Source organism: Cavia porcellus, unplaced genomic scaffold, assembly GCF_034190915.1.
Source record: "Cavia porcellus strain 051 isolate PalLab524CR breed Dunkin Hartley unplaced genomic scaffold, mCavPor4.1 scaffold_14, whole genome shotgun sequence".
NCBI classification, from domain to species: domain Eukaryota; kingdom Metazoa; phylum Chordata; class Mammalia; order Rodentia; family Caviidae; genus Cavia; species Cavia porcellus.
The window spans coordinates 5,712,799-5,727,709 of record NW_026947497.1 but is presented as its reverse complement, the minus strand read 5'-3'; the positions used below and the strand labels follow the sequence as shown (position 1 = coordinate 5,727,709).

The 14,911-nt window shown below is 45.8% G+C and overlaps 1 protein-coding gene across 1 annotated transcript in view; it reads left to right on the top strand.

Annotated features, from left to right (window-relative positions):
- The window catches only part of Ppa2 (inorganic pyrophosphatase 2), a 67,096-nt gene that overhangs the window by 22,407 nt on the left and 29,778 nt on the right, over nt 1-14,911 (top strand). Inside the window, exon 5 of the mRNA XM_063260588.1 lies at nt 6,560-6,646. Within this exon, the coding sequence (XP_063116658.1) occupies nt 6,560-6,646 (87 nt within the window). The remainder of the gene's footprint in view (nt 1-6,559; nt 6,647-14,911) is intronic.

The window sequence follows — 14,911 nt, the reverse complement described above, 5'->3', positions numbered from 1 at the left end:
TGCACAGCAAGAACCCGACTCAGAACAGACAAAACAAAAATTTGATCATGATTCCTGAAGTTCCTACTTTCATGCTTTATTTTGCCCCTTTTCATCACACTAGCCAAATTGTAATCTGCTGGATAATTTGTTAGTTTTCATGTGTATTGTTTTATTCTGGCTGAAGCCCAGAGTTCCGGAGAGCCAGTATTCATCTGTTCTATTAATGGTTCTGTCCCAGTCGCCAGCTCAATGCATGGCACTGGGATGACTAATAAATACTTGGATCCTGAATGAATGAATGCAGTATGTCTGTTTGTTTTGGAGGCGCACACAGATGTCAGCTCTCGCAGCCCACCCTGGGATTTGTCTAGTAACAGGAAGAATTTGGTTGAGAGCAGTTACCAAGCCTACTGTTTGGAGGGCATTTAAGCAGAGGAATTCTGTTCAAGGGGAAACCTGTCCACGTTTCTGCAGCTCACTACGATCCTGTGGAGATGCTTTGCTATCAGGGTCTTAATGACTTTTTCCCATAGTGCCTTGCTCCAAGTTTTCGTTTTCCCATAGTGCCTTGCTCCAGGTTTTCCTTTGGCTGTGGTAAAAATCGTTTTATCCACACATCACAGGCCAAGCAGTTTCCGAGTGAATATTTAGACTGTGTGTCTGGATAAAATTGGAGGACTGGACTCATTTTAGAGTCAAGGTTTCTTCAGTCTTACTGGAAGGACTTCCAGGACGATGCAGAGTGCTAAGCAGCAGGGAACACAGCCTCTCTGAGGGTCACCGTCTAGATGCGGGAATAGAGCATCATGAGGAAGGCAAGAAGGAAGGAAGTGGGTCCTCTGGGCATGGAAGAGTCTGAAGTATGAAGCGAAGCCCACAGAGAGAGTGAAGAGAGAAAGTTCCAATGAAGAAGAAGGTGGGAGCCAGTGGTGCCTTTTCCCTGAATCGGGGCTCACTGTGCAAGAGGAGCAGTTGGAACTTGGGAGCGCTTGGTCACGGTGACAGTGATGGCCGGTTACCCCAGAGGCCTCTGCAGAAAGACACAGCAGTGGAACAGAGCAGCGGACATGGGGGACTGCACTGGCTGTCGATATTGGTCTCAGTAATCCATGATTGAGATTAATTAAGGGACACAATAAATGCTGTGTACAGTGCCAGAGAACCACGGACCAGGCCAAACAAGCAACCACTCGTCATCTCCAACAAACGGAAGAGGTCAGATCTTCCAACAGACTCAAAACCCAAACACCAGCTACACCTGGAAGATACCTCAGAGAAGTAATCATCATCTAAGTGTCCTAAATACCAGCAGTAAAGCACCCCACCACAGGCACCTTGCAAGCATCACCCCAGGAATTAAACTAAAAAAAGAGAGAAAATGGAAGACACCTAAGCAAATGCAGCCCAGACATCCAGTTCAGCAGCTCTGTTCCAGACTAGATCAGTAACGTGCGGATTCAGATTGATTCGTTTTTACAGGTGAACAGTCATCAGTATGGCATTGTGCAGTACAAGCAAAAATATGGACAGTGTTTCAAAAATCTTTCAAAAACATGCACACTGTCATGAATCCCTCTCAGAATACTCCCTCTGCCTTCTCTGACTCGAGCTGGCCAGCCCTCTGTTTTAGATACACTTTCTCATTCAGGCTAATTTAAATTCAGTGAGCATTCACTATTGCAAGTTTGCAGGCTGTCTGTGCAAAGCGAGGTCTCTGCTTCTGTAGAACTTGCACCGTGTGGGGAAGACAGAGCCTTATCCTAGGTGCGGTAAGAAACACTGTAGGTGTTTGCGACTGTGTGAGGAACTGTCACCGTGAAAGCCACACTGTCTGAGTCCCCCTCAGAGTGCTGCCCCTTGGTTTGAATATTGATCCGATGGTTCTTGCCTCTTTTTAAAGCAGATTGGAACGCCCGTTCCCTCAGTGCCTTTAGTTGCACTGTCTCAGCTGTCTCCATGTCCTCGGTTGATTCCAAATGTTCCTGGTCATTTTGGCTTTGGGGAAGCCAAGGTCACACAGTGCCAAGTCTGGTGAATGAGGTAGATGAGGACCCTACATCAGCTTTTTGTGAGGCCGATTTCTGTTGTATGGTGCTTAGTGGCAAAATTCACTATATTTTTTCTCACATCTCATAAAGACACTTAGGAAAGATTGTTGGAGTTATCTGGCGCAATAGAGAAGCAAAAAGTACAAAAGAGCAGGTTTATTGAGTTGAGGATGTGGAAAGGAGCACACAACCCATGGCAGCTGAGATGTCTCCTTCAATCAGGGACGGAGAGGCAGGAGTTTATAGGACTCTGACTGGAAGTGGTGCCTGGGGCAGATACTGATGACATGTGAGGAACTGATTGGAATTCTCTGCGTGCAAACCAGAAGGGAAGTTGCAGGCAGGGCTGGAGAAGGAGGAGGATGTGTTAAGTGTTCCCACTTTGGCCTTCCACCACGTTAGACCACTGCCATAACTGTGCAGTAATTTATACTGGGGCAAGAACCTTTCAAAGAAGACCTCCAGAGCTGCTTCAGAAAGTGGCAAGGACCATGCAGTAGGTGTTCAAAGAGAGGAAGAAGATTTCGTAGGTGAATTATGGCAGTGTGTCTTCTATTGTAACAGTTTTTAAAAGAATTTGAATACTCATCTTAGTTTTGATCAGCTCTTATGTTTATTTTTCTACTCGTAGGTTGTTTGTGCTTTTTGTTAACACCTTTCTTGAGTCCCTGCTAATTTTTTTCTGATGTGTAGGTATATACTTATGAGTCAGATTTTGAATTGTGTGCATATTTTACTGAGTATCCCCAAACTGTTTACCAAAAGAAGTTGCAATGGTTTAAAATTCTGCTGCCAATATTACATGGTGTTCCAGGTACCCTATTTGGGATTACCAAATTTTTAAATAAAGTTGTTGAGATAGTGTTGCATTGTGGTTTTAATTTGTATTTCTCTGATGAGTATCTTTTTATAAATTTGTAAACTGTTCATCTTTCTTTTTCATTGAGTTACCTGTTCATGTCTTCAGCCCGTTTTCTCTGGTTTGCCCATTTTCTTTCTAACTGTGTAAGTTATTTCTGTAATAGTAAAAACAAGTACTTAAGTGTTGATCTTTCTCCTCTTGCTGTACTTTCTAGTTGTTTCTCTGCATAGTTACCTACCTAAACTTCCACAAGAGGGCGTGCTCCCAAAGCGTTAAGTTGAGTATGCTTTCCTCTATCGAAGCTATTCTATATTTTCAAGTTAAATTTGAGGTCACTTCTTGTATATCTCTTATTGTAATAACACTAAAGCCTGTAGATGTAGAATGCTAAAGACAGAGATAGAAATAGAAAGAACTAGTCTGATATTTTTGCTGGTACAGAAAATCATAAAGAAATGACCTTAAAACTAACAATTACCATATAGCCAAAGAGCCTGCAGTTCTACAGATATAACTTCAACAGTAGGAACTAAATTTATAGGAAATATTGAAAATGGAGCTTTGGGAGGGTGCACACCAAGCAGCCATACAAACACCCACAAATACCAAATTGAGACTTAGTTACAGGAAGACAGGTTTCATCTCAGTGTGAGGAAGGATTTTCTTAAAATGAACACCAGTCACCACAGCCTGACTTAGCCAGTGGGTTTGTGAGCTTCCTGTTCACAGGAGTTCGTGCAGGCTGAGAGAACTAACAGCCTCGGAGGTCTTGCATAGGGTGTGGCTAAAGCTTGCCTTATGCAAGCCATGCTTTCTGTAGCTGGCAGCTGTGAGCTCTGGATGATGTCATGGGTGTTTGTGGCTCAGGTGGGGCTAGTGATGCTGTCTCTGTGTAGGCCCGGGTGGGTTCTAGTGGGTCACATTTTCCTCTCCCGGAGTAGGGGTGCTGATAGGGGCCCGTGAAGGGATTCTTGCCGTAGGAAAGAGGAACCTCGATGATCTGACTTTCTGACCTGGGTTGGCAGATGCCAGTCATACCGCGATCCTCGTTGGTGTCCCCGGGGTGTTCAGATGACTCCTCCAGCCCTGGCTACCAGGGCCGCACCCCATACTAACCTGGCAGTCCCCGGGTACGGCTGTCTCTGGCCCGAGTGGGTCCTCGGTAGACGGCACACTGTGTGATCGGAGGCCTGGTGAGGGGCAGCAGGAGGGAAGTGGAGGAAAGAAAAACAAGACAAGGACGAATCTCCAGGAGAGCGCGTGCTGGGAGATGATGAGACCAAGAAAGGTATTCAGAAGATGAGGGCCGCAAAATAAAATTTTCCATTGTTAGCAAAATGTGGACGGCACAAATGATGATGAGCAACATGAGGTCTAACCCTGTCTCTTTGATTTCAAAACTATGAGCTCAGGCAAGGGTAAGCCATTCCCGCCAGCCTGGACCATGTTCCCGTGAGCAACTGTCCCCTCCTGTGGCTCATGACGCTGGTAGGGCGAACAGATTGGGTCACTTTTATTTGTCTTTTCACTTTTTTACTTAATAGGAAGGCTGTAAATGTTTCAAGTTTAGTTGATTACTTGAATTTGAAAATTTTCTGCCCAAATATAAATATTACTTAATGCTTCTCATACCAACTAAAAGTTATTACAATAATGAAGAAATGCATTGATGTTATTAACATACATTATTTATGTTGATGAATTTTTTAAAAACATTTTATACCTAAAAGCAGTCTATTTGTGCAGCATGCACAGAATGGCATAATGTGTTTGGTTTTTTCTGTGGCCACAGTGACCCCCCACTTTTCAGGTCATTTTTGTAATATTCTCTGCATCACTGGTGAGCACTTCTTGCCAGTTCTGAATAAGCTGCTATAAAGCAAAGGGGTTTTTTTTGCAAGTAATTTGTGCCCATGGTATCTCTTCACAGGTTAGTAGTTGATCCATAATTAGTTCTCTAAATTTTAACATGGAAATCTCACAAGTACCCCATTGCTGGTATATGTAATACGCATTTACACTGCTGTCTTACAGTTTTTTAGACCATTTTAATGTTTGCCTTAAGCAACTGTAACGTGAGCTGCGAAATCAAATGTCTCTCTTTGCCCTGTTGTAATCCAAAACCCCCTGAGAAGTGATACGCAGCTCATAATGGGATAGACATGCACGCATCACCGGCGCTGCAAGCTGGTGAGGTCAGATTCAGATTGGAGTCACCTGCTACATGCATTATGGCCCTGTTGTGAACATGTTCAACACTTTCTCCGTTTCTTGTTTTGTGGATCTTTACTGTGGAGTCCTCACAGGGTGTGAGATGCCAGCTAGGAAGTGTCTCTCACCTGTAACCAGTGGACAAGGGCAACCGTTATGGTAACTTATATTTTATTAGTAGCATTAGTGTTTAAAGTAGTAAAATCTTACTGAACCTGATTTTTTTTGTGTGTGTGTATCTTTTTGAGTTGAGGTCTCACTATGCAGTTCAGACTGGCCTTGAGCTCACTTTGTAGCCCACGCTGGTCTCGAACCCTCAATAGTCCTGCCTCAGCCTCCTGAGTGCTGGGATTATAGGCATGTGCCACCACATCTGGCCTTGGACTTGATAGCTAAAAAAATTTAGATGAATTTATTCCTAGCTATCCTATAATTAAGACTAAGAGGAAAATATTGGAGTTTGTCTAGGGTTTAGCTGTAAATAAGTGTCATTTTTAGTTATTTGTATAAAATTAGGAAAACTAAACTTTGATAATTCGAAATGCAAGGTAATGGGGATCATGAATCTTGAGGTAATGCTGTTTTTGCATCTGTTACAATGTCAATTCACGGCAGATAACTTTAGGAAACTTCTGTAGCTCCACTTAGACTCACGCAATTATGAAGCTTGTTGAACAACAGGAGGCAGCGGTACAGAACCGATGGCATGCGTGCCTCAGCAGGCTGTTTACGTCATTGAGAGCTCTGACAGGTTCGCCATCACTGGCCAAGGGGAGATGTAAACCTGATTGCAAACTTAGATCACACTATTCCTTTATAAAAATGCAATGTGCGTTTTGCAGACAATGGGGTAATCTTGCTGAGTAACTTTGCATGTTTCAGTCAAGATCTTGAGATTTGATGGCAAAGATAGCTTTTTTTAAGTAGACTGAAATGAACAAAAACATGTTCTTTTTGCATGGTGTCCAATGTCCTGTGGTCTAGTTTTTGAAGGGAAAAAGGTGGCTGCTCGTAGACACCTTTTAGGGGACAGGACTTTTATTTACAAGTGCAGAAATTTTGGTCTCTGAAGCCATCCCACGGGAGAGGAAGCTGCAAGAGACAGCGGCCACAGGGGAGGCTGGGGCAGGAACCCGGGAATCAGGGCAGGGACGGTGCAGCATCTACACAGAGCTGAGCAAGCCAGTGTAGACCCTGAGGAGCCCAGAAGATGAGTTGTCTGGAAACACCTCCCTCTGGGAGACAGGATGACAGGGACAAACCAGGACAGGAAGGAGGACACCGGCATGCTTGGGGACGCCCTGGCACCTGGGCCTCAAGTCTGGCTGATTTCTGAGGATTTTCACTTGGTTTCTGGGCATCTGTAAAACTTAATGATCGTGTGGAGAGACTGAGACACACTCCAGTGCCTGTTAACCTACATTTCTGATTCTTTTCTTCTTTTAATTTTTTTTAGACTTGGGAAGACCCTAATCACAGAAGTAAGCACACAGGCTGCTGTGGAGATAACGATCCCATTGATGTTTGTGAAATCGGCTCAAAGGTTTGTTTTGTAGGTGATGTTAATGCAGAGGCAGGAGGTTTGGCTTTGTTTGTGCAGTGAACTTTCACCTCAGCCCCAAGTTCTTTCAGAGCTGGAGACTGCGGATTCCTCTGCGGTGTGGGCTCTCTTGTCATCACCTCCCTCTCTCATGCCAGGGTTGCTAACTCACACTGTCCAGTTTCGTAACAAGCATAGCACATTTGGGCACGTGTCCTCCATCCGAGCTGCATCTGTGCTGCAAAAGCACAGTCAGGAATCCACACGGCCCTGAAGTTCACACTGTGATCCTCTTTAGGAAGTTCGCAGCCCCTTCCTGGCTTCTTTGCCACTTTCCAGCAAGAAACTTCACTGCTGGCGAAGCCAGCTGGTATCTTTTTTCTTTTCTGTAGCTGCTCCTGGACTGTCAGGTCCTGTCAGTGACAGCAGAGCCCACCAGCTCACGCACTGTTGCGCCTCCTCAGTTCTGCGTGTCCTCAGCTCGTCTCTGCTGTCCGACTGCTGGCATTGCCTGTTCTCTGGGGACACCCACTCTTCCTACTTTGTCCCCACTCGCAGCGGTGTCTGCTCCTCCTTCCCACGGAGCTTGACGCCTGCCTCCGCCTGTGTGCTGCATCCTGCGTTTCCTGTCTTTCCGCAATCTGTTTTCTCAGCCTCTTTTCTGTGTTCACCAAGGGGTAGTTGAAGCTGACGGCGAGCTTCCATTCTGCTGTACCTTTGTAAATGCATCGTGTGGAGTTGACATCCTTGTGTGTTTTCCTGGAGATCTTGAACTTTGACTCCAACGCATCTTGTTTCCCATCATCTCCAAGCCCCTGCAAGAGCTTGCTTCTCTGTCCACTGTGTTGTTTCATAAGGCGGCTTTACTGAGGCCTCCCGTGACGTTCCCTGCACCAAACCCAGCAAACCTGTTTTGTGGGCTTCGCCCTGAGTTGTGTCAGCCCTGTGTGCTGGATGCCCCGCTCGATCCCACACCATCCTGACATCTTGCATGCCCTCCGTCATCCTGGCTCCTTCCGTCATCCTGGCTCCATCTTGGTCTCCTGCTGGCTCACGTCTTCTGCCTGTCCCTGGGGTGCTGGCTGGACGGTGTGCCCTTCTGTACTTCCTGTGTGGCAGCCCGTCCCTTGCAATTCTGGTGTTGCTCTCAAATTGATGCCCCTAGTTTCCGTCCTCACCTCCGCCTGTGTCTACTCTGGGATGTTTTCCTGCTTCTCAGACTCATCATGTCTGAAACCGTATTCATTTTTCCCCTCTCTGATTCACCGTCTTTTAATGTTTTCAGTCTCATGGACAACATCTGTCTTGCATTCTCTCCATCTCCAGATTTTGAAGTGGAAACCCGGCTGTGATCTGGGTCATTCCTGGCCATTTTTCTTCATGTTAATCACGCAGTTTTGAGTCCCTGCCCTGAAGAGCTTTGACGTCTTTGTCCACCCTCACGGCCGCTGGTTTTGTCACATGCCCTGTGCCGTCTCGCATGGATTCTCCTGGCCACTTCCTGGTCTCCTCACTGAGTCTTGCTTTCCCTGCTGGCCTTACTCCATAGTCCTCTAAACCCTGCCCACCTCTTCCTGCTTCCGTGGCCGCCTCCTGGTTTGCACACCCTGAAGCCACACTGATTGTTTGGTCCCTCGTGCATCTACCTGCTCACGCCCAGGTCTCTGCCATCGCTGTTCCTTCTGCGAGGATGGACTGTTCTGTCTGCACCTCTCTCCTAAAATCCGCTTCCTCTGGGAAGTGCCCCGTAACCCCCGAGCCTGCAGTGACCGCTGGGTGTCATGTGCTCCACGCCTTCCCTGTGAGCAGGCAGTGAGCTTGGTGGGGACAGCCTCGTCCTGGTCTGTCCCGAGAGGAGGTGACAGTGCAGGCCTGGCACGGAGCGTGCACCTCTGTCTTAAGATCGCAGCTGAGTTGTTCTAGTGCAGGTGCTGGCCTTTAGCTTTAGAGACTCAGGTTCGTGTCTTTATCTTTATTTACCCTATTTTGTTGCTTCCTTTTTGTCTTTGATTTTTGAGGGGAGAGTGGTATACCGGCAGTGGAACCCAGGACCTCACCCTTGACGTGCAGGGGCTGCCCTGCTGAGCTAAATCCCCGGCCGCTGTCCTGGTCTTCTCCTCCTCCTCCTTCTCCTCCTCTGTTCTTCCCCTCGTTTTTCTTTCCTTTGCTTTTTCTCTTCTGTTCTTCATTTTCTTTGCTTTCCTTCTCCTTCCTCCATCTCTGCAGTCTTCCTTGCATTCCTTGCAGTCTCCTCTTTCCCCACCTCTTACTCCTGTCCTGCAGGGAGAGAGCTCATTCCTCACAAATTTCTGATTTTATTAGAGTCCCTGTATGTCACTAGCAGAAATACATCCAGAGTGTAAGCTTTCTTTCAAATTTATGCTCATCTGGGAACTTGTGTTTTTTTTTAATGTAGGCGTAGAAGTGTATGCGTGTGTGTGTGTGTGTGTGTGTGTGTGTGTGTGTGTGTGTGTGTGTGATGAGTAGGTCCGGAGGAGGCGGGGGTGTACACTCTCACTGTCGGTCCCTCCTCTACCCGGTACACTACCCTAGTTTTTTCACCCCGCTTCTGTGTCTTATTTCGAAATCAGAAGGGTCACTGCATTAAGCAACATTCCGTTGATCGTAAGAGTACATCTCAGAGAACTGTTGGGGCACAGTGCCCGCCCCACTGAGGTCACATTCAGTGCACACTGTTAAGTCTGTTTATGCAAGTACAGAGGGACTTCAGTTCTTGAGCACTTTTGTGAACAATTTGGTTCACATACAGGAGCATTTGGTGAAAATTTTTATTTCCTCTGCAAACTCTGTGTTGTGCAGTGAAGGTGACCGCTACCATCTTTCCCACGCAAACACAGATGTGGCCATCTCCTCCAGAACCGTGGGACTACAAATTGAGTTCGTGAACTGAGGTAGCACTGAATTAATTTTGAGTGAAGAGATTAAATAGAAATGTCTAATGTTCACCTGTGTTAAAATGTGTCAAGGAATGTTAATATGCCAGGGAACATATGTCAGGGGATATTCCAATTAATGAGGCTTAATTGGCGGAAACCTTACACAAATACATGAAGCTGGTAAACTGTTTTGACTTAGTAATTCTGATTCATTACCAACAGATGAAGGAGTGTCTCTCAGAAACCAATATGGATTTTTAAAGAAATATGTCAAATCCACTAAATATGGTGAATAAAATTTAAAAGTGTAAATCCAAGTAGTTCTTAATATGACATAATTAATATTAAAAACATAATTGTACATTTTACATATAAATCCAGACACATAGTTGGTGTATAGTACCTAGTCACTAAAATATATCAACTATTATTTTGCATAAGTGTAGTATTAATATAAGTGATGAAACAAGTACAATTCAAAATATTGTGAAGTGTACAGAGAACTTCTCATGGACCGAGGGCTGTCTATCAAAGCAGGGATGATACCCTCAGATGGTAAAATGACTGAAGTGACACAGACGAAAAATAAACTCCAAAGCAGCACAGTTGCTGCTGTATTCTAGAACTTAGAGATTTCAAGTTATAATAAGAGAATTAAGATCAAGCACAAATATTCTCTTACAGTCCTGATATCCCAGTAAGTTATCTGTGTTTATCTTTCCATGTTTTCTTCATCACTGGATAAGTATGTGAATATTTAGAGTTTACTGGGCATTCTTCCCATTTATTTCCTGGTATACAATTGATATAGATAAAGACATTTTTTGTGGGTGTCACATTTCCAAAGTGGCACCCCGAGACGTCTGCCCACAGCTTAGAGTCTGTGCGTGTGGTGAGCTAGTGCTGCTGGAGAGCTCAAGGAGGTTGAGGCAGGAGGATCATTGCACGCTCAAGACCAGCCTGAGCTACAAAGTGAGCCCGAGGCCAGCCTGAACTGCAGGTCTAAAAACACACAAACAAACAAAAACTGAAGAGTGTCCTCTGGCTGGTGGCAGAAGAGGAGTGAGAAGCCGAATGCACTGCTGCGGTGTGGAGGGAAAGACAGCTCAGGAGAGGAAAGCAGAGGCCATCCCTGAGTGACATCCAGCATATAAACAGGGACCTGATTCCCCTGAGGTGGGATCTTCCCTGGTTTTTGTTTTGTGTGACCATTGGGACAGAATGAAGCCATGCTGGGCCTGGACTTCTGACCCACGGAAACCGAGAGAGTGGACTTCCGGACTTCCACCACGGGGACCTCTAAGTTTGACAAAAATTTGCACACAGCATTGGAAACCTAATTCTGGGATCTTGGGCTTTAAGAGGTTTTTTTCTTTTTTTTAAATCGGTACCAGGGATCGAACTCACGACCACCTGCTTGCAAGACAGGCGCTTATGCCACTGAGCTAAATCCCCAGCCTTTAAGAGTATTTGTTCCCATTTCTTTCTTGGGCAGATCGGGCCCAGGTGGCGTTTCCCTTTTTCAGGGTCGTGGTCAGCACACAGCTTCTTGGCCCAGCACACAGTGTGAAGGTGAGGCTGAGGAGAACATGCATCAGCCAGAGGGGGGAATCAGTGTCCACTGGCGGCTCATGGACATGTTATTTCCTGCACTCTATTTCAGCTTCGTGGAAAGTAAATGACACGATCTCCATTTTCTGTTGAGAAACTGAACTACGGTGTGAATTCGCCTCAGGTCATCCCTTAGAAGGTGGAGGAAGAACTCTGGGTTTCTGCCTGGGAAAACCCCGTCTTTTGTACCGGGGATTGAACTCATGACCTCACGCTTGCCAGGCAAAAAACTTATCTTCTGAAGTGTCTCCAGAGTGACTAGAAAAGTGGGTGCTAACCTTGGTGTATCACCTAAAACTGCTGATACACTGTTGGGGACCACAAATTCACAATGGCTAATTTTGCATCCTTCTCTAAGGGCTAAATGGAGGCTTGGGATCGTGGTATCACCCTTTTGAGACTTCCTGTTAACTTTTTTGGGATGGACCATCCTCTCCCGCCCACTAAGACTCAACTAAAATGACTTAAGATTAAAAAGAGCACTCCAGGGCAAGATCCTTCTTGCATAAGATCATCTCCACCCTCTTGAGTCACCCCAGGATTATCTGTTGCCTGCTGGATCCTGACCTCTGAATCCTTCACTGCCCTTGAATGTTCCTAACCCTCCTACATTGTACATACCCAGTAGATAATGGCTGTATTTTGGTCTGTGTGTCTGTCCTGGGTACTGACCTCCCAACCCTCCATCGTGCATTGCTGAATTGGTTTCTGTTTTTCATCTCGTCCTTTCACGGTACCCCTCAGTTGGGAATCTTGGCCAGGTCCGCAGTAATACACCTGTGCTTTCGTCTCAGAATCTGAACTTACTGATCACACGTGACGAGCTCTCCGGCCTGCAGACTTGGACACCACATCTGTTGTGCACTGCCATTTCCTGGGAAGGGAGACAGAGCAGAACTGCAAAAGCTGATTTGTGGATACGGGCAGTGCAGTTTACTGCTTCGGTTAAGGAGACCTAGCGTGATGCTGCCTAGGTAAGAAGGCAGCATACGTGCTGGGTGTGGTGGTGCATGCTTGTAACCCCAGCACTCAGGAGGCCGAGGAAGGAGGATCACAGCGATTCAAGGCCAGCCTGGGCTACAAAGTGAGTTCAAGGCCAGCCTGAACTAAGTAGTGAGAGCTTGTCTCAAAAAGACAAAAAACAAACCCCCAAAAAACATAGTGTGCAGTCGCAGGTAGAAAATAAGTTTGCTGAAGCCGTCCCGCTCTCAAGTGCCTGCTCTGGGCAGAGGCTAAGAGGCTGTAACACTGTGTCATTGATGGGCAGAGGCAAGAAACAGCCCTGCAGGTGACGCAGGCTGTGCGAACCCCAGGTGCAGACATTTAATACTGTGTGTTTCTCAGGGAGTTACATTTTATCACATAGTGTCTAGCGGAAGTCTAACCATGACACAGCCTGTATCATTTATTAAACGATTCCATCCAAGTGTGGAGGCTTTGTCAGAATTTTACCACTTGCTCCTGAGCGTCATTTTGGTCTATGTCAGCAAACCGCAGAAGGTTTTGGTTTGGTTGCATTTTCCTGTTTTCCTTTCTAGTTTTTAAATGTGTTTGAGAAATTAAAAAAAAAATGTCTTTGCTTATGAGATCAAAGGGACAGCTCATCTGTCGCAGCTTGACAGCTGGTGGGACTCAGTTCCTGCCTGCCTTATGATCCACACAAAAGAGCTTATCTGTTCCGCTGTTGTTTGGAAGTTCAAGATGGATTAAATTTTGCAAAGAAAAATAATTTAAAGAAAAAAATTTTTTTTGTTTTATTGAGACAGTCTCGCTATGTGGCCCACCCAGGCTGGCCTTGAACTCATGACAAGTCTCCTGCCTCAGCCTCTCCACTGCTGGAATTACAGGCATGCACCTCCTCGCCCTGCTAAAATGTACTTTTTAAAGGCAGGTTAGCGGCCCCAGGAATTTAAAGGCAGCCCAGCCACCAGCTTGACCACTGTTGATGTTCTGGATGGAGACTGTTTCCCTGGAGCCTTTGAACCCTCCCTGTAGAGGCGAGGGATGCCATCACAGCAGAGCCACAGGTGTCTTGGGGACATGTTGGTCTCTGCGTGACAGTCGCCAGCTGGCTTGTGGTGGTAATCAGTGCACCCAGCTGGCATGTCATGGCAATCACGTGGTGACCGTAGCTGGAGGGGCCTCGGGCGAGCATGCTAACATTCTCCTGTGCGAAAAGGGCACTCGGGAGTCTAGAACTTTAGACACTGCAGCCCTGCCTGGCAGGGAGCCTCCCACACCTTTGTGCTGGCAGCTGGTGAGGATGCAATAGGAAGGGCATGGTCAGTGTGTTCAGCGTGGAGGCCAAGACTGCAGAGGGACAGGATCAGTTCTGAAGGTCGCTCGTTGCTGGTGCTCTCTGTCACAGATGTGGCTTTGCCCCTTAACCCCTGGCGGCCATGAAGAGAGCAGCTGAGCGGACATCAAAGGGGCTGCTCTGAGGCTTGGCAGAGCCAGACTGCAGCTGTGCCTCTCCTGTCTCCATCTGGAGACCCCACAGCATCCTGTGCCACCTTCAGACAGGAATCTGAGACCACAGAAGAGGAAGCACAGACCGTGACCTGCGAGAGAGGCAGGAAGACAGAGTCCTTCTCTGTGAAGATGCGGAAAAGCTGGGGATGGGGTTTCCTGGAAGCTGCTAAGAACTGTGATTATCATTCCCTTTAATGGAGTGAGATCACTGTGTAAAGTAATCTATGAAATGCCCCTTGAAGATCTGATTCCTTGCTTTCATGCTTCAAGACGTGATTGAGGGCCAAGATCCCCTCCCACACATTTTTATTTACCTAGAACTGGAAAAGGGAATAAATGATTTCCATTTGGGACCCAGAACCGTAGTATGGGTGACTGATGCAAGGAGCCCAGTCTGTAAACATTTGTGGTGTGCTCTGTATAGAATGCTTTCTTTCAGCCTTCGCTGCCACCCTGTGCTGCAAGCACCTTGATTGTCTGTGTTTGACACAGAGTCAGGTACCAGGGATGCTAAAGCCACAGCTGTGGCTGCAGAATTGGACTGAATCCCAGACACCTGGCTCTGCAGCCAGTGTTCCTGCCTCCATTCCATTCTGCCCTGTCCTTGGGAAATCAGTGCATGCCTTTCTGTCTGTCCTTCCATAGCCTTTCAGGTCCCCAGATTAAGACCACAGTACCTGATGTGATAGAGTCTTTCATTTTAAAGTCTGCTTCATTAGATCAAACATTGTTATTTAAATGAATAACAGATATTTCTGCAGAAAGTTTGCCTTCAGAGGCATTGGTATTTTTCTTTTGTAGGCATACTTTCAAATTATCATCTGATCCAATCTGTAGTTTTTTTTTAATTATTTATTTAAGTAGAAAAGAAAAAAAAACAGTGAAAGGGTACAAGTTATACAGATTTACAGAAGAAAAAAATGAACAGTAGGAAATCATTAGTTAATGGATTACATATTGCCATCTTAGAAATAATTGTTCAAGTCACAAAATTAAAGCTTGTAGAGTGGACATTCCAACAATGATACTGCAAACAGTTCTGTTCAATGACCCAATAAAACTCCGTGATATCATTTTCTATCTTATACACTTAAATATACATGCAGTTATATAGTTTAGAGCACTTTCTTTTCCTCTCTTTTGTACAATGACTGTTACACATTTTGGGTTTCATTGCTCCCACTGTTCTTATTGCTTTTTTGGAAGAGAGTAAAACCAAATGTGACATAACAGAACAGAATCGGTCAAGTCAAAAGGGTGGACATAATAGATAATATAAAAACATAAT